General features: G+C 35.5%; 4 protein-coding genes across 7 annotated transcripts; 3 read left to right on the top strand and 1 right to left on the bottom strand.

Moving 5' to 3' along the window:
- Positions 1-317: 317 nt before the first annotated feature.
- Positions 318-4,559, bottom strand: LOC122398735 (ribonuclease P protein subunit p30). Of its 3 annotated transcripts, none has more exons than XM_043398875.1 (4): positions 4,360-4,559; positions 885-1,487; positions 594-741; positions 318-449 (listed from the first exon to the last, which is right to left on the bottom strand). In XM_043398875.1, the coding sequence occupies exons 2-4, from the start codon at positions 1,470-1,472 to the stop codon at positions 346-348; spliced, it is 840 nt and encodes a 279-aa protein (XP_043254810.1). In that variant the 5' UTR covers positions 1,473-1,487; positions 4,360-4,559; the 3' UTR covers positions 318-345. The 3 variants fall into 3 exon arrangements, with proteins under 3 accessions (XP_043254810.1, XP_043254807.1, XP_043254808.1); XM_043398872.1 differs by lacking the exon at positions 4,360-4,559 and adding an exon at positions 1,633-1,859; XM_043398873.1 differs by lacking the exon at positions 4,360-4,559 and adding an exon at positions 1,662-1,691.
- LOC122398734 (DNA repair protein RAD51 homolog A-like) lies at positions 1,909-3,622 on the top strand. The gene is made up of 2 exons (XM_043398871.1): positions 1,909-2,367; positions 2,448-3,622. The coding sequence occupies exons 1-2, from the start codon at positions 2,278-2,280 to the stop codon at positions 3,381-3,383; spliced, it is 1,026 nt and encodes a 341-aa protein (XP_043254806.1). The 5' UTR covers positions 1,909-2,277; the 3' UTR covers positions 3,384-3,622.
- Positions 3,830-7,031, top strand: LOC122398733 (dipeptidyl peptidase 3). Of its 2 annotated transcripts, none has more exons than XM_043398869.1 (4): positions 3,830-3,935; positions 4,552-4,849; positions 4,923-6,672; positions 6,747-7,031. In XM_043398869.1, the coding sequence occupies exons 2-4, from the start codon at positions 4,574-4,576 to the stop codon at positions 6,896-6,898; spliced, it is 2,178 nt and encodes a 725-aa protein (XP_043254804.1). In that variant the 5' UTR covers positions 3,830-3,935; positions 4,552-4,573; the 3' UTR covers positions 6,899-7,031. The 2 variants fall into 2 exon arrangements, with proteins under 2 accessions (XP_043254804.1, XP_043254805.1); XM_043398870.1 differs by lacking the exon at positions 3,830-3,935 and adding an exon at positions 4,160-4,309.
- Positions 7,032-7,257: 226 nt separating this feature from the next.
- Positions 7,258-15,149, top strand: LOC122398726 (DNA polymerase alpha subunit B). Its single transcript, XM_043398858.1, has 7 exons — positions 7,258-7,336; positions 7,714-7,930; positions 8,043-8,085; positions 12,833-12,933; positions 13,672-14,466; positions 14,552-14,767; positions 14,831-15,149. Exons 1-7 carry the CDS (start codon positions 7,258-7,260, stop codon positions 15,147-15,149), a joined length of 1,770 nt encoding a protein of 589 aa, XP_043254793.1.
- Positions 15,150-18,808: the final 3,659 nt, after the last annotated feature.

Below are 18,808 nucleotides of genomic sequence, written 5' to 3'. Positions count from 1 at the left end.
CATTATAAAGAGTAATTCACTTTCTGAGAATTAATTACCTTCTTTCTTAAATATTCTAAATAAAAGCTACATTTGATTACATTTCAAGATTCTCCTTAATACCCATAAAAAAACTAGTACTATTCTAAAATAGAATTCTTAACACAGAGGTATGTGTTGAGAATTATTTAATTATTGAAATATCCAAATAGTTGCTTCATTTTTATATATATTTATTCATTATATGTTTTTCAATACAAAGGTATTAATTACGAGTAATAGTGCATACTAAAATATTACAAAATTATAATAAGAAAAATGTTTGAAAATTGAGGAAAATACAATTTTGTTTTCCACAAACTTTATTTACAACTTCAATCTTTTCGAAAATTTTTGATTGTCCTCAATAATGTTACTTGCTTCTGTTTCCTCTTCAATAATAAAAGCAGCTTTTCCTCTTCTTCTTCTTTCTAAATAAAAAAAATGAAAAAAAAAAAATCAATGTGATAATATATGGAAAGTTATAGTTATAAAATAATTCATAATGATAAAATTTATTGTCATTGTTATTACTTCTTTTTGTATTTAATTATATTTTGTTTGAATATATATACCTGCTTTCAAAAGGAGTTTTTTCGATTGGTATAATATTGATGCCTTTGCTTTAATTTCATTCAGTCCAAGTAAGCATGATAAATTTATTAAATCATAAGGATTTCTAATGGTACTGATATCATTAGAACCACTGGATAATATTACATTCTACATAAGAACAATACTTAATTAAAATTTGTATATTTGATTTCAAAATTTCAAGCAAAGCTGAGTGTATTCAATAGTATTTGTTTTTTAACATATTGTTGTATGATATATCATTTTAATCAAGAAATTTAATACTTTTATACCTTGCTTTTTCCATAGGTGTGAAAAAGATGTGCATAATGAATTGTAAGTCTTCTAGATTCTACATTTAATAAATCTGCATATTGAATTTCAAAATGTATTCCTCTTTCAACAGCTTGTTCATACAGCTTCTTATTGAGTTTAAAAGTTATAGGAGACGATTTCAAAGTAATTATATCTGCGTTTAATTGAGTACACGCAAATTGTAATGCATTTTGTGTTTTCGGTACAAACGCGTACAAATCGTACTTTTTTAAGCTTGTACAATGATTCAACACGTGTGTTTTTGCAGGATCAGAGCACAAGAAGCTAATTCGACTAAAAATTTTTAGTTTCCCATGAAAATCCCTTTTTACATCTTCTATGTCCACTGTTTCGGGAGTAATACTCTGCGGCGATTCTCCTCCGTCGTTTTTTTTCTTTTTTCTCTTGTCCATTCCAAGGACACTTTCATCTACATTAGTATTTATGGCTATTGTTTTAAATCCATATTCATGCAATTTTAACAAAAGGGGATATAAATTCTGCTTCTCATTCACCGGTACGTTTATACATAAATCATAAAATCCTGTACTTCGCCTAATATCCATCTTTTTTCTTTAAATCTACATAAAAAGGAACTTAAATTACGTATTAAAATTGAATTAGATTCGTTTGAATATCAAATTCGACTTAAAAGTAAAATATTTCTTTAAATTAAAATTTCATCGTAAACAGAACGTTTAAATGTTTTCCTCGAGCAGCTCATACATGATAAACAGGTTTACTAGATGTTTAACCTCAGGAAAGACAAACCAACTTTCTCGTTGGTCTTATTCGTGAGGAAAGCGGTCGATCATGTTCGAAGGCAAACGTCTAAGAAATCTCTACAGTCATGAATCTACTTAAATTATGATCAACCCGATGCTACCAGACTGTGCACTGCAGTGTGACCAGATTTGGCATAATTGATAAATTTAGTGTTTCGACGGCGACACTACTAACGACGAATTTCATATCGTCTAACGAAGTGGTGGGGATTGCGATACCTCGTGCCCTACTAGTAGTTGCCAGTAGTTGCCACCATTTACTGTGGCGCTCCTCTAGGACAAATCATGTCATATGAGTTAGATCAGTGACACAGTCCTTGTTGTTATTTATGGTTAATTTTAAATAAAAGTAAACATTTACAATATAAACTTCATAGCTATAAAGTAGTATGTAACAGTAATAGATACACTTTACAATACGTTTAAAATGTGAAGTTGTAAAATACGATTAACATTAATGCTAACGATATTATTTAGAGTTGCTTTGTTGTTGATGGTATCATAATACTTCGACACAGAGTTAATAATTCGTGCCTTCGTCGCAAATATTTTCTTTTATTCAAAAGCTATAAAGTTATATTAAGATATGTCAGCCACAGCTACTACAGCCACCCTTCAGGTTGAAGAAGAATATGAAGAGTATAATCCACAAGCAAAATTAATAAAAACTCTTGAAGTAAGTCGATTCCTTAATTTTTCTTACATTTATAGAATTTAAATTCACAAACGGTATAATAAATATGTTTGTTTATTCAGAGAAATGGTATAACAGCTGGAGATATAAAAAAGTTAGAAGAAGCAGGTTACTATACTGTAGAAGCTGTAGCTTATGCTCCTAAAAAGCACTTAATTAACATCAAAGGGATTAGCGAAGCTAAAGCAGATAAGATTCTACAAGAAGCTTCAAAATTAGTTGTGATGGGCTTTAAAAGTGCTACAGAAATTCATCAAACACGTTCACATATCGTTTTTGTAACTACTGGCTCTACAGAATTAGATAGACTATTGGGAGGTGGTATAGAGACTGGTTCTATTACAGAAATTTTTGGAGAATTTAGGTCCGGCAAAACTCAGTTGTGTCATACATTAGCAGTCAATTGTCAGTTACCTATAGATATGGGTGGTGCAGAAGGAAAATGTCTTTATATAGACACAGAAGGAACTTTTAGACCTGAAAGGTTGATTGCTGTTGCAGAAAGATACAATGTTGCAGGGGATAATGTTTTAGACAATGTAGCTTGTGCAAGAGCATACAATACAGATCACCAAACACAGTTATTAATTCAGGCTAGTGCCATGATGACAGAATCCAGATATGCATTACTGATAGTAGACAGTGCAACTGGTCTGTATAGGACTGATTATTCTGGGAGAGGAGAACTAGCTGTTAGACAAATGCATTTGGCTAGGTTCCTTAGAATGCTGCTGAGAATAGCCGATGAACATGGTGTTGCTGTTGTTATAACCAACCAAGTTGTTGCACAGGTCGATGGTGCTGCAAGTATGTTTGGTGGAGATCAGAAAAAACCAATTGGCGGTAATATTTTGGCACATGCAAGTACTACAAGACTGTATTTGCGCAAAGGCAGAGGGGAAACTAGAATATGTAAAATTTATGATTCACCCTGTTTACCAGAGAGTGAAGCAATGTTTGCTATAAATGCAGATGGAATTGGAGATGTTAAAGAATAGTATTATGTTTATTTTCTATAAATTTTTGTATCCATATGAAAAGGCTTCCCAATGTGACTTCCTTCCTATTTATATGTTAAACTTCAGGGAAATGTAATTTGTTTTAATAATTCAGTTAAGTTGCCTTTACATATTATATAAGAAAAAGCAAATAAATAAGAATAAAAAACGAAAAATGGGAAACATATGACAACACGTGAAACGCGTACATACGCTCATGAAATCACAAAAAATATGATTGTCTATATATTTTTATAAATTAAAAATTTTATATGATATTTGTATATTATAAAGAATAAAACATTTAAATATTCTTCCTATCCCTTTCGTAAATTCGTTACATAAATTTTTTTAACAGTAATGAAATTTTGTTTACAAAAAGATATTTTTAATCCCAAATGCGTGTAATGAATTTTTGCACGATAAAAATTGATAAAAGTAAAGATAAAAAAAGGTAGGAAAGGTGTACAGAAAGGTATATAAGACGGAACGATGAACGCTATTAAAGGAAGAATTTAAAAATCAGAAACTGATCCAGCTTTATTCGTTACGGTAATATTTAAGTATTTTACTAAATACTGTAAGAATTAAACTATCCAATAAATTTTAAGCTTTAATTGTTATGTCACATTTTGTCGAGCAAATTTTGTATAGTATCAAAGACATGTGTACATAAGAAATTTCTGTTACTAATAGTTGTTTACATATATGACTATTTAATCATATAATTATTTTCTGTTATTCCAAATTACAATGTTTAATTTGTGTACGTGGTGTTTCTGTCGACGAACAATTGTTTCTAAAAAAATATTTCAAAATTCTTTACGACCTTTCTCAGTCGATGTTCATTTTAAGGGAAAGAATAGCCGACCAATTTTGTCGTTAAATAGAAGAATTACACATTTAAGAACAAATATTGATTCTTGGTGGGTTATTTGCTATGTGATCTGTTACAACTATACATATACATACTCACATGGATGTTTAACAGAAACTAATCTCGTTTATTTGCCAACGTTCCTTGCAATACGTCTTAACCTCAAACACGTTTTATAAATTATTCATGTAAAAATTGTACATTCGTTCGTGACTGTATAAGAATTTACACAGCAGTTTATATTACTTTTAACGAATATATTTAATCACAAAATACGATTTTGCATTCCAGTGTAAAACAACTGTGCACAAAAATGAGTGAAGATACTTCCTTATTTATTTTACCAAACAAACAATCGATAATTGCTTTAGAATGTGAACGTGCATTTAATGCTCTAACAACAAATGAGAAACTGTATGCACATTATTTGAGTCAAGCTGCATGGAATGGGAGTCTTATTGTGTTTATACAAACATCACCAGAGTCACCATTAATATTTGCCCTTTTGCATAAAGTTTTTGTATCCGAAGCAATAAATGAATTGAAGGAATCTGCACTTAATGCTGGCATTAGTGAAGATGAATTCACAGTAAGTAAATAATAGCTAGTTTTGATTCTTTTATATTATTCATTTGTTTCTTAATACAATTCAATATTTTCAGGCTTTTTTAGTATATACTTGTGGAGTTTTTGCAAATGCTGGTAATTATAAGTCTTTCGGCGATAGTAAAATAATTCCTAATTTGTCTAAAGAAAAATTTGAAACCATATTAAAAGTATCAAAAGCCTATAAGGATAGTCCCAAGGATATTGAAAGTATTTGGAATAAGATTAAAAATGTAACGTATTCGATAAGTGGAAAACTGAAAACTTTGGGACTAGGTGATAAAGGTGTTACAACTTACTTTTCTGAGAATTGTACAGAAAAGGATGCTGACTTAATTAATGAATTTATGCAAGAAAAAGGACTAGAGTCTTACAATGCAAGGTGTTTCAAAACAGCAGATAAAGCTGCAGGAAATATGGATACATATGAAATTAGACTAGCTTCTGTAAAAACCGACGATGATTCTAACATTACATTAGCAGAAGAAGTTTTTAAAAATGCTAAATTTAAAATTAAGAGAGGAGATTATAGCAAGCTTTTAATTCCAGTTGTTGATAATTTGCAGAAGGCAATAGAATATGCTGCCAATGAAAATGAAAAAAATATGTTGAATAAATATATAGAACATTTTAATACAGGATCTTTACAAGCCCATAAAGATGGTTCTCGTTTTTGGATAAAGGATAAAGGACCGGTCATAGAAACTTATATCGGTTTCATTGAGACTTACAGAGATCCTGCTGGTCAAAGAGGTGAATTTGAAGGATTTGTAGCAATGGTAAATAAGGAAATGTCTAAAAAATTCGCTACATTAGTAAGTAACGCGGAAAAGTTTATACCAAATCTTCCATGGGGTAAAGAGTTCGAAAAAGACGAATTCTTAAGACCCGATTTTACTTCTTTAGATGTTTTAACATTCTCTGGATCTGGTGTCCCATCAGGTATAAATATTCCAAATTACGATGAAATTAGACAATCCGAAGGTTTTAAGAATGTTTCTTTGGGTAGTGTAATTCCTGCAAATATGAAATTGGATGTGATACAATTTTTATCCGAACATGATCAAACTCTAATGAATACATATAGAAATGCCAGTTTTGAAGTGCAAGTTGGTTTGCACGAACTTCTTGGTCACGGAACAGGGAAATTGTTGAGACAGTTACAATCTGGTTCATATAATTTTGATAAAGATAAAGTAAAAAATCCTTTAAATGGAGAAGCAATAAATAAATTTTTCCTGCCTGGGGAAACATATGATTCAAAGTTTGGTCCAATGGGATCTTCTTATGAAGAATGTAGAGCAGAAGCAGTTGGGCTTTATCTGTCTTTAGAGCCGGATATACTAAGCATATTTGGTTACGAAGGTTCTAAAGCAGATATCATAATGTATGTGAATTGGTTGTCTTTACTGTGGAATGGCTGTGCAAAAGCTTTAGAATTTTATGACCCATCTACTAAAAAATGGCTGCAAGCTCACTCCCAAGCGAGATATGTCTTACTTAGAGTTTGTATAGAAGCTGGTGAAGATTTTGTTAATGTTACCGAATCCGAACCTGGGAAAAATTTATTATTAACTGTAGATCAATCAAAGATTTTGACAGTCGGAAAAAGAGCAATTGGAAAGTTTTTAACTAAGTTACAAGTTTATAAAAGTACAGGTGATGTAGAGGCAGCCAGGAATATGTATGAAAAGTACAGTGAAGTACCTGAAACAGGACCACAGCCATGGGCACGTTGGAGAGATATAGTTTTAGCCCATAAAGAGCCGCGAAAAATATTTGTACAATCGAACACATTTGTAAATGGTTGGTGATCAGGTCATTATTTTCGTTTATTATGACATTTGATAATCAAATTAATTTAGTTCTTGTTCAATCAGGTGAAGAGGGAGTGCAACTGAAAAACTATGAACCCAATTTTGTTGGATTTATTCAGTCTTGGATGGAAAGATTTCCTTCCCCAGAAACTTCACAAACTCTTATTGAGCTTTGGGAGAAAGATAAAGAACATTTTGTACTTAAAAATAATTAATTGATTCCAGCACCAGTAAAACTACTAATTGTTATACGATTTTTTTAATTATGTAAGCTATGAGGTTTATTATACATATAAACACATAGATAATACACTTCATAAAGCTAATTACTTATTTTCTTAATGCATCCGGAGTACTGAAAATTCTGTATAGAATAAAATATGCATTTATTTCCTAAGTACAATATCCTATGATTATCCTATAATGTGCTATTATGATTTCGATCACAAAATTTTGCATAAATTAATTGCACGTTTTGTGTACGATACGACGTGGAAAGCAGTCGTAATACTACGCATGCTCATATTCGCCAAATTGGCGGGAAAAACGTGAAGAACGTAGTTTACTAAGCAAAATGGTGACGGAGGAGTCGTTAATTTCGTGTCTCTGTGATTTAGGTAGTGACGTTCCAGATAAATCTGTTGTTGATCGATGTGAGTTACGTATTACTTATTAAATTAATTATTCGTTATGTTAAAATATTGGCAGTTTAACTTCTCACGCGAATAAGTTTATCGATTGTTATTGTAGATTAAAAGTCAAAAGGTATTTCAATGATTTGATACGTACTATGTTTCTTTCTTAATTATACTTTTTGTACTGTCATATGCATTATAACCATATCTTAAAAAAGTCGTCATTATATTATGTTGATTATTTGAATATCACATGTTGTATTTACATCTTATTCACATATTTATAATTCAATATAGCTTTTTCATATTTGTACTCTCATTCTTAATACATACCGAAATTGATAATATTGTTTTTTTACATTCAGTTAATTTATAGTAAAAGTATTTTTAATTAGGTCTTCAGCTTTGTCATGCTTATAGCATTGATACGGAAACATTTGTGGAATTATGGGTTTCACATACAGTGTCACACTCTCTAAACATTAGTCCAACATTAGAAGATCTTAATGACCTGGAAGAAGAAGAATTAAAAAAAAACAAAAATGATATTGAAACAATTTCGCATTCAGTATCCAATATAGATATTGATGTACAGACACTCCAAGAAACCACGTATCCTTTGATATATATAGAGATCAAAATTTAGTTCAGAAACATTTTATTTGTTATTATACTCAAATATTATCCTTACATGTTTTTTTCTTTTTGCATATCATTGTAACAGCAACAATGTTTTGGACATATACAGCATTGAACAATCTTCACAGGTAAGTTTTTATTTCATTTATACATTATTATTTTTATCTTCTACACTATCATACATTAAGTTATGTTAATTATATTTAATAACAAAACCATATTTTCCTTGATACATTTATATTTGTGTTTATCTAATATTTCTATCCTTTAAATATGCTTTGCCAACAAAAATTTCATGTATAAATATGTAATACATAATTCATTGCAAGTAAAAATTGAAAGACAATTTAGTTATTTTAAGTAATAATTATGTATAAATACATTTTACAAGTATTTTCGTGTACATGTTTCTCGAATTGAATTTACACTAAAACTTCGTATTTTTCGTCTACGATTATACATTGTCGAAATTCGAACGGACTATTTTGATGATTTCAAAAGCTGCTCGTTCCCCTTATGCTCTTTTTTCTAGAGGGAAAGGTCTCCACCCCTGTAATGGCCTTCCGGCATTGTTGCCAGATTTATGAAACTGCTCGTTCTTTACGAGTAGTACATCTAAAATAATTACGTATGGTAACATTTTTTCATGGAATTGTTTTTATTTCATAAATTAACATTTTTACTTCATTGCGTGTTAGAAGTTCCATAGAATTGTGACGGTTTCATATTAGTTAATATATTTTTTTTACGTTTCGCATCGTAAATTTACTGAATTACCGTTCATTCCAAGAAAATTATTGCTCAAAATATGATGTGCTTTAATTTTTACGTCAAACACGTGTTGTAGACTTTCTCAAATTTATAATTACAAGAACACGTAGTTTCTACGAACGTGCACGTGCTTCTAAGACTTAGATATCCGACTCTTTTACACGCGGGTGTAGTAAAGAATTCTTTGAAAAGTTAGAGTGGCATTTTTTAATAATTTGGGCGCAACAGAAAATGTTGGAAATTGTACTAGTCTTTTGAGAACCGATGCCAAAACTGTACTATGTCGCTGGGACAAGGATACGTTTTATGTGGAACCTCAACCTTGGCATTGCAATGATTTACGTCGCTTTGGCAACACTGTCTTACATTCTTTATGGTCGATCTATGGTCTATAGTAGCAGTGACGTAAGATTTCTACCTGTGGATCTAATTCTTCGTAGAACATTCAGGTTTCCGTATAACAAAATCGTGCGAAGACTAGAAAGAATATTTTTGTCGCCATTTTGCTGTCCCATCAACAGAACGATTTAATCGCTTTATTTAATTTTTTTTATGGAAGTTTATAATTCTTAAAATAATTTATTCAGCTTTGAAGTAGAGTGATTTTGTTTGTTATACATATTTATCTATAAAATACTTTTCCTGTTCATTTAAATTAATTTTATCGTGATGTTCGCCTCTGTTATACTTTTCTCATTTGTTAACCTTTCTTTCCCGCAGGAAGTGTATTTTTCTGTCGTAAACATGATAAATTCCGACCGAATTGCAACATTACGTTATTGTTAGATACGTAGCATGTATCAGGAAGCGAAATATTATGCCGTAGATTGCCAAGCGTTACTATCGTCGTTGAATGTTTACGGTACGGGTGAAATTTTCGACGCGATTCCTCGGCAGGTGGTTTCTTATCCCGAAGCGAAGCGTTGTTGTACGATCTCGCCGAGGCACCGTAATTCCCGCCACAAAAATCGTCCAGGTAGATTGCCGCCATTATCCCCTCCCCGGTTTCTTCCATCTCCCACAAAGGACACTGTTCCGTGGAGGGGGATGGTCGGATCTATTCCTATTGGTGGAAAAAGGACACCGTGCCTCCTCAGAATCGCGAAGGGAGGGGTTCTCCTTCCATCTAAGAGAGCTGACCAGATTTCTTCAAAGGGTACGATTTCAGTTTTCAAGGACCCAGACTCCATTATCATCCTGATGCGCTCGCGCGCGTGCTCTCGCAAGTTTTCTAAACGAAGCGTTGTTCCTTTTCACGTACTTGCGTACGGTTTTCAAGTTGTCTCGCAATTATCGGGCGACCGTTCGCGAATTACATATTCCATTTTGTGTAACGAATTGTCCGTTTGTATTTTCGTAAAAATGCCGGGTGCGAGCGAACATCTCTATGGCGTCGAATCGACGACGCCACCGACTGTCTGTCAGCGCGTCACGCGGATTCAGAGTGTACCGTACAGTGGTTTCGCCGGTTCATTGTGGATTTTGCGTTCTGTTCGCGTCAGCTTGAAATTGTGATATATTACTGTTGTGGCCATAGCGAATGGTTTCGTAGACAGCGGTATATTACAACGGGAGGAAGTGTACGATGTAGTGCATTACACGTTAAAACGGTTGACCGGAGCGTCGGCCATCATGGAATTCGGTTTGAGTGAATTTCATACTGGAAAGTCATTCCGCCAATCGTACAGCGCCTCGCGTCACAACGACCTGTTGCTATTGCTACTGGCTGTTACCGTTGCCGCTATTGTTTGCGTTTCGATTCCTTTCGCCTTTTTTTTTTTTCCATTCTGTCGGATCGGTATGATGAAACGCACGTCGTACGTTTGTGTGTGAAATCGTGTCAAAGCGAGCTCGGTAAGATCGGGATGTACTTCGTTTCGGGTAAAGTTTCGTTCTTTTTTTAATCTTTTTCTTAGAATTCGTGTTGCTTGTTTCGCAAATTTGCGGATAACCTTGTACCTTTCGTACACACGCTTGCACGCGTATCGTGTTTAGCAATAATAGTATTGCGCGTGTGTGTGCGCCCGCGCTCGTGTAAAGGAGGGAGAAAGATTTCGTATTTATGTGTGTGAATGTAGAGAGAGCGCGCGCGCGTGCCGTGAATGTCGTCGACCGTTTCGTTGAGCTAAGCGTCGCGTCGTTACAACCTGTTGCTTCGGCTATGTTGCATGCTTCTTTCGGTGTCGCTCGTCTCCTTTGATATTTTCTCGAAAGTCTTTTGTGCATAGCCGATCTCCTCGACTACCGAATAAGTTTAAGGTACTGGACGATAAACTTTTCAATCCGATAATTCCTCTATTTCTCCGCGCCGCGTATAATTTCGCGCTGGTGATATTTTCTTTGTACACTCGCGTGTATCAAATACAGGCGCAGAAATTTAGCTGTGTTCGTGCGCGCGTACATACGCCAGCGTTTATACGCGATACGATTCTTTCAAAGCCTTGTACGCTATCGTTGATATAACCCTGTATTTCGTTCCCATTAAAGTTTATTTTATTAGCAAATATAGTTGCATAAGTTTAAATAAAAACAATTTTCTGCAATTGTTCTAGAGAAGCATTTAACGTTGTTTGAAATGAACGATTTAATGATAACTCTGTACACACGAGGTCCTTCTTGGTCATAGTAAATTACATCCGATAACAGTTATTGTCCTAGGCGTAAGCTAACCGTAGCTTTCTTGAGCAGCACTCGGTCGGAAAGATTGGTTCCTCAGGGAGCTGTTCACATCTACCAATTAAGCATAATTGACCAACAACCGACAGTCCCGTGTCCTTCCTCTTTCTTTTTGCTTTAATTTCTCGCTCTTCGTTGTTCTTTCGAAGCGTCCGTTTGAAAAAGAAGGAAAGAAGAAAGAAAATCGATACTCGTGTTTACGAAGAAAAAAGAACGATTTGAATCCCAACGGATTATTTCCGTGGCTGGCTACAACTGTATCTGGTAAAAGCTTCGCGTTATTTCCCACGGTATCTTTGTGAACAGTGGGGCGAAAGATTGCCAGGGGCGGCTAGTTCGCGGAGAGAGGGATAGAAGGAGAAATAGTCTCCTCGGCTTGGTGTGTTGCTTGTCGAGGAAAGAGGGAGGGGGGGGGGGAAAGGGAACATAGCTAGCGGTCGGTGATCGACCCAAAGTTTTACATGATCTGGTACAGCAAGTATCGTTCGAATGAATTATTTCCCAACGTTCGCGTCTTCTCTTAACGTTTAATCGATCACAGTGTAACTTGTACAACGTGTACGCTTCAGCGAGTGCGATTAAGAATATCTTTTTTCAGTTAACCGCTTCTGAGAGGATTTAAAAAAAAAAAAAAAAATTAGTAAACATCAACAGTGAGGCAGTACGTAAACGTTCTCGAAGGAATTTGAAATGTACGAGGAAACCCGTTGAACATCGTCGAAGAAAGGCGGGTTTTAATTTAATGCGATAGTATCGAACGCGAACTACAAGAAATAGCTCGAACTCGATTGAAATAATGCGTAATAACGCGAGCGGGAAGAACGGTCAGGTTAACAACAGTTAACCCTTCTCGTTGCGTTGAACTTCTGAATGCGAGCCAACTATTTATATTTCTGAATTGTAGGCGTTATTAATTCAAATTCTTTTCTGCGTTCGTTCGAAAACTTTTGGTTTTTTTTTCATATCGTGGCGGTGATTTGTAAACAGGAGGGTAGAAGAAAACTGGGAGAGAGTTCTCTAAATTTGCCAAATGAGTGAAGGTCTAGTGCACAGATGATCGAATTGTGACTAGATCCACACTCATTAAGCACGTTTGGGATTAAACATCACAGTTTCGTTTGACGGTTACCAAGAAATCTCGAACGAAAGTTACGGTCTCCTTAGTTTTTTTATATTGCATGATTATTTATTTTTTTTTGTACCGAGTATAACACGAAACTGATGATTCCATAGACGAGTATGAATGTGGTGCACGTTTTATTTGATCTCGTGACTAGATACATACTCGTCTACGGTTGTCTGTTTTTCTCTCGGAACATTGTACATACAATTATTATAAATTACTTTTAATTTATATTTCGTATATAACGCGTTCGATCAATATATGGTATCATTTATTTTGTGTTCTTTTTCTTTTCTTTTTCCAAGCATATTAAACGAGTAAGAAGTCCGGACATAGATACAGGAAATGATAATAAAATACGAGCCGTGGACCATACATTTTCGCCACCGACCTATACACCAAAAGCGTAAGCAGATTGTTTTTTTTTGTTTTGTTTTTTTGAAAGAAAAGTGGAACCTTGATAATTGCAAAAGGGCAAGGTTGAATTATAGGATACATAATATATATCTTCGCTACTTTATAGCCTCTGTTTGAGCTCTCGTGTAATCGTTGTCGGTCTCTCACCAACGATCCGTTTCTATTTCAAACGGGAGACACTTCCAGTTTCACTTGTTGCTCTAGAACTTCGCTTCTGCGTGTTAAGCGCCAACGCGTGCAATGGTGCTCGCGTGCAAGTATCGTGGTTCTACTCTGTTAGGATAGTTTACAGACTAAATTAAAACCGAGCTAAAATAAAGGATCAACGGGGCTATACAATCCATAAGTACAGGTAACCCTCCTATAACACGGTAGATAGGCTCCTAGAAAAATCCGTGTTGTGTGAAACCGTGTTATACGAGACCCAGACCCAGTATAAAAAAAGGAATTACGTTCTGAAAACTTATTAAAAACAAACATTTTTTTTTAATTCTTTTAATTTTTATCAGAAATATAAATGTATGTATAACACAAAAAAAAAATATTTTAATTTAACGTAACCTTGATTTAATAAATTATAATTTGTGTAAAGCCACTATAGTTCATTATTTTAAGTTAGTTTAGTTTTTAAATATGTTAAGCAAAAGTCACGTGTTGTAGGAGGGCTACCTGATACATTCAGATTAAATTCAGTATTGCGATTGGTATATTGGAATTGTTGTTACAGAAATGTGCCTAAACGTGGCCTAAGCACGAACGTTAGAGGGAAAGTTCTGTTGCGTTTTGGCCCAGATATACAGACTCGGAAGGAGCAGGATGAATATCACGTATCGATCGGTAAGGCCAGCAGTTCTCATGTGCCCAAAGATGTGGTGTATATGTACGAAATGTTGTCGAAAGAAGGGGCAGCTCTTACCAGTAATTGTGAAAGTTTTGGTAACCGACTGTGCCACATTTGGAACGAAATGGGACCCGCTAATTCCAACGTACGTTACGTGAGAAACGTGGTCACCGTGAGCCAAGTGGCGTTCAGAACATGGGGCAGAGTGTCCGTCAGGATCGATAAATCGACCAGTAGTAAGATGGTCATGTTGGAAGGTTGCAAAAGGTGCAAGGGTGACAACAATGGGCCTATTATCCGACTGGATTTCAGCGGAATGAAGCAGTATTCGATTTTTCCGGGACAAATAATTGCCGTGGAAGGTGTCAATCCAACGGGAAACTGTCTGTTGGTGAACAAGATCTTTGTAAAAGGCTATGCATTGTTGGCCGACGCGCCAAAATTATCAAAAGATTTGAGGGTGTATGTCGCGGTTGGTCCGTTCACAACGTCCGACAATTTGAATTACCAGCCGTTGTGGGATCTGATGGAAAACGTCGCGAAAGAACAACCGGATGTATTGATTTTAGTTGGTCCTTTCGTAGAGTACACGCATCCAGAAATTAAGAAATGCACGTTGAAAGATACCTTTCAAGAGTTTTTCGATAAGCTTTTGTCGAGGATCTTGCGATACGTACAAGGGTATATAACTTAGTTATTAAATGTTACGTTAGTAACGTTGATTATGCCGCAGTATTTTTTTTCATGGTAGTTCTCTGTAATTTAGAGGATCCACGCGCGTTGTATTAGTGTCTTCGAATCGGGATGCGCATCACGACGCCGTTTTTCCGACGCCCGAGTATGCCATATACACGAACAAAATTAAATTGAACACTGCGAATTTGTATTCCATGCCGGATCCTTGCGTAATAAATGTGGAGGGTTTGCAAATCGGAGTAACGTCCGTCGATATTCTCAGACACCTAGGACAGCAAGAAGTATCGTAAGTCTAATTGCATGTGCAGGCGACACGACGAGAATTTGAATGTAACGAGCAATTTTTTAGGAAAACGTTTGGTATGGACAGGCTTGGTCGTTTAGCCGATCACGTGTTGTCCCAAGCAACATTCTATCCTTTGTACCCACCCTTCGAGAGTCTAAATTTCGATACGATGCTTTGGATGAAGTACGCTTGTTTCGAACAACAACCGCATATAATGATCTTACCCTCCGATGTTCGATACTATTGCAATACAGTTAACGAGACACTGGTTGTAAATCCAGAACGATTGCAAAAATATATCTATGCCAAATTGTGCATACGGCCAACCAGTAACGGGAAATGGGAGCCTAAAAATGTATCCTGCGAAATTGCGAAAGTTTAAATTTGATTTATCAATGTATTTCCCTTTGCGTTTTACATTTTTCCCATGTTCTTCTGTTTTAAATACAAGTATAAAAAGTAATTGAAATTTTGCGCGTGTTTTACTTTATCGTTCGATTAAGTATTTGATCTGATTTGGCTTTTGAATTTTGGTACGGTATTGTTAAAAAGAAATTTTGTATAGGTCCTGTTTCGTGGTCTAGCAGTCAGGAAGTATTTCTTACGATCGTTTAGCGTTGGTTATTCAAGGTTTTGGTTTTTCTGATGTAACAAATTTTTAGATAATGACTGCATGTTAGTTTTTTTTTTAATGTACGTATTTATGTACGTAATTAATATAGACATCCCGAGTTATACGGTAGAGACCAGACATTTTGTATGTCTCCGATAGAGGGTAGTACCAGCTGCATTTGGGTCATGATTCCTGGTGTATTCGTACTCGCTTGATGGCGCCACGCGCACAACAATCGAAACCGTCGAGTTTTCTGCTTCTAGTGAGTTGTGGAATCGGCCATTGCTACAATATTTTTCTCGAGATTGAAAATCTCCAAACATCGATGGAGATACGTGGACGATTACGAATCTCGAGGTGAGTTCTTGGATCTGTTTTCGTATTTGTTTGTCCCTGCTTTGGCGCGTTTTCGTGCAGAAGGCGAAAATAATAGGGCACCAACGATCTGCCAAATTTTCTTCCGCCATCTTTGTTACAAATTCGTTTATATCTTGCTGTGTATGTTGTATTTTTTGCCGTAGTTTCATATTTCATGTTTCGCCTGTGAATTCTATTCTATCGTCGATTAACGCCACGTTCAGCCCAAATCGCGAACCCATTGGATTCCTGTTCGATTTTATTTTTTGATTTCAAAATTAACTACGCGGGTTTCACAACAAGGCTGTTATGGCCTTGGTTTTTTTTTTTCGAGAAAAAAAATGCGAGTTATGAAATCCAGCGTGTGACGATAAACGAGAATTCGCGACTTTTCCCATACCGTGCTGATCCTATCTCACGTAAATCGATACACTAATATTCAATGGTACGATATCGTTTCGAATTTTTGTACCAAAGTTCAAATTATTAACTCTGCTTTTAAGTGTGTACTTCCTACTTACATCAATTAGTTACATTTTAAGTCCAAGATGCACGCTTATTTGTAATTGAAATAAATTGGAATAACATATTCCGAAAGATTAAAATGCACTTGTAAACTAATTTCAGCCTTTATGTAATTCTGTAATTATTCTATAGCTTTGAATACAATTTCAATATTCAGGATAATATTATTCTTTACGATAGACAAATGCATCGAATCAACACACAACAAATATCAAGGAATTTGAATGTGAATTGATAACGTTCATGTTTTTGTCATAGCAGTAGCGAAATGTTTTTATTTTACACAATTAAAATTGAAATACAATTTTATTAGTTTAAATACTTTGAGTACCGACTGATGAAACTACAAATTTCTTTATTACCGACAGTTTAGCTTTCCATTTTTGAAGGTAACGTGCAATTATATTTAACAGGAAATAAAAGAACAGTTTCCTAAAAATACTTGTCAGACCGTCTCATATTTTGTACCGTGTTTGTATATTTCAATGTACGAGGATGTAACTTTCCTGTACATCATGATTAACAATGACTTCGTTTTCACCGTACGTTGATGGTATGGTAAGGTTAGATCCTTGATGGCCTTGAGCTGTCAATAAATTTTGTCCCAAGTGTAATCAATAGCCTTTTAAGTGGGTGTTGTAATTATTTTTTTTACTTTAAACGAAAGTCAGTTCCACTTTCATTTTCACAAAGGTTTAGCATCGCGTTTTGCTTTTATTTTTCCCAATAGAAAAATAGGTGTTCTTGATTTGTTGACTTTACGTGAAATACTTATTCGCAACTAGTGTAACGCAGTTTGAAAAACAGGCATATAGATCATTGATTCAAGTCGCCTGAATTTTGTGTTCGTACAGTATCAGAGACACGACACAGATAAGTGAAACGAGAACACGAGAAAGCGAGAGTGCCGTATCGATCCGGTTAGTTCGTAGTCTACCTACCTCAACCCTGGTTATACTTTTACCGGCTGCCTCCATGGGCATAGGTTCCCATATTTTTTTTCTCTTTGTCAATCGGGAAATATTTTAGGACACATGTCGTTCATAGATATCTTTTTATTTTATCATTATTTTATTCAACACGCTAGTGCGGCTCTGTGCCTTATGCAAATCCCTCTCTCGATTACTACACTTGTCTTCCTTATCGAATGTATCAGGAAATATCGAAAATACGCGACGCGAGGTTACATAATGGTTCTTATTGCGGATAATAGATTCGTAAATAGTCTACGGGAAATAAATGTGCAGTGTTACATTTCGATATGAAACTCGACACAAATATGTTTGGAATTTTAGTATATTGCCGGTACGTCTCGATTGCCTTTTCTGTTTACGTTAGTTTCGACGAAGGTTAGAAGAAGTGAGTTCAGCTAGGGTCATAAACCTTTGTCTTAACCTTCTCAGACCCTTTATCCACGTCAACAGACACAGTTTGTTCATATTCTACATAAAATCTAAAATTAAATATAATAAGAAGCATTCCATAGGAGTAGGAAACGATTTGTTGTTACGAAAGTGTAACGTTCTCTTTGTCCGTGCATATTTCTTTCTAGGGACGTTTATGAAACATTTCGACGATATTCTATCGTATATGACGCTATTGGCGACAGCAGCAGACACTTAATTAGCATTGCAAATTAAACTATTGGATTTTTCGAGCATGGTCAACATAACCTCTCGGTCGAATAACTTTTTACGCTTCCAATTAGAGACATTTACTATAGAAATTATTTTCGTGGACATCAGACTTGGTATCTTTGTTCGAGACATCTTCCATTTTATTTAGAGAATACACGCTATGAATACCTATCTCACTGACCTTGCTCAAAAACCTAATCAAACATTCCGACGAGAATATAGAGGTTATATATGAAGTTTTATCGAAATCTGTTTAGATACAATCGCGATAACAGACGTACGACAAATAATCGAATTATCGATTCTTCTGTTAATCGAAACCCTTAAGTGGTTAGGTTTTTCAGTCGTTAGCCGTCGGTATCGGTATTAAAAATAGATTCGTTAAAAACTGTTCGAACGGGAGGTCAAGTTCGGAGAGGTGGCGTTGTGGTATGTCAACAGAAAACACCGGTGTCTACGCTGGTGGGCTGTTTTGGGCGGGCGACGGTTGTGCACAAAAACGGCGGCAGTCAAGTTCAAGGCCACCCGACCGCCTTTCTCCTCCTCCGTCGACTGACGAGCCACCGCCGCCGCCTCCAGTGCTACCACCACCGTCGCCACGACACCACCACCTCCACCGCCACTCTGCCGTCAGAGCCACCGCCCCCGTCTCCCACCCACTCACCCTTCCATCGCGATATACACGTAGCACGCATAACGCCAGTAGCGTATCAACTCGGAGCCGTGCACGGGACCAATGTGTCAAGCATGGGGGTAAATGGAGAGATTTGGGGCTCCATCGATCTACTTGCGTTTGAAAATTCAATTGCGTCGTACGTGTATGTAATGCCGCACCGTTGCGTTCCATGAGAGTCCTACGCTCGTTACCTAATTGTGCTGTCGTTTATACGACCAACCCGTTATTCAGAA

This window comes from Colletes gigas, unplaced genomic scaffold (genome assembly GCF_013123115.1).
Source record: "Colletes gigas isolate AHSC1104 unplaced genomic scaffold, ASM1312311v1 Colletes_gigas_Sc00012, whole genome shotgun sequence".
Classification (NCBI taxonomy): domain Eukaryota; kingdom Metazoa; phylum Arthropoda; class Insecta; order Hymenoptera; family Colletidae; genus Colletes; species Colletes gigas.
Note: the sequence above shows the minus strand (reverse complement) of the source record. Positions and strands in the feature narration are given on the sequence as shown.

Excerpts from the sequence above, each read along its gene's own strand:
- LOC122398734 (XM_043398871.1), top strand. The coding sequence starts at position 2,278 with ATGTCAGCCACAGCTACTACAGCCACCCTTCAGGTTGAAGAAGAATAT. Across the intron at positions 2,368-2,447 it reads AATTAATAAAAACTCTTGAA|AGAAATGGTATAACAGCTGG; the intron begins GTAAGTCGATTC and ends TTGTTTATTCAG.
- LOC122398726 (XM_043398858.1), top strand. The coding sequence starts at position 7,258 with ATGGTGACGGAGGAGTCGTTAATTTCGTGTCTCTGTGATTTAGGTAGT. Across the intron at positions 8,086-12,832 it reads GCATTGAACAATCTTCACAG|CATATTAAACGAGTAAGAAG; the intron begins GTAAGTTTTTAT and ends TCTTTTTCCAAG. Across the intron at positions 14,467-14,551 it reads ATCTTGCGATACGTACAAGG|AGGATCCACGCGCGTTGTAT; the intron begins GTATATAACTTA and ends TCTGTAATTTAG.
- LOC122398735 (XM_043398875.1), bottom strand. The coding sequence starts at position 1,472 with ATGGATATTAGGCGAAGTACAGGATTTTATGATTTATGTATAAACGTA. Across the intron at positions 742-884 it reads ACACCTATGGAAAAAGCAAG|AATGTAATATTATCCAGTGG; the intron begins GTATAAAAGTAT and ends GTTCTTATGTAG. Across the intron at positions 450-593 it reads AAAACTCCTTTTGAAAGCAG|AAAGAAGAAGAAGAGGAAAA; the intron begins GTATATATATTC and ends TTTTTTATTTAG.
- LOC122398733 (XM_043398869.1), top strand. The coding sequence starts at position 4,574 with ATGAGTGAAGATACTTCCTTATTTATTTTACCAAACAAACAATCGATA. Across the intron at positions 4,850-4,922 it reads TTAGTGAAGATGAATTCACA|GCTTTTTTAGTATATACTTG; the intron begins GTAAGTAAATAA and ends CAATATTTTCAG. Across the intron at positions 6,673-6,746 it reads ATCGAACACATTTGTAAATG|GTGAAGAGGGAGTGCAACTG; the intron begins GTTGGTGATCAG and ends TTGTTCAATCAG.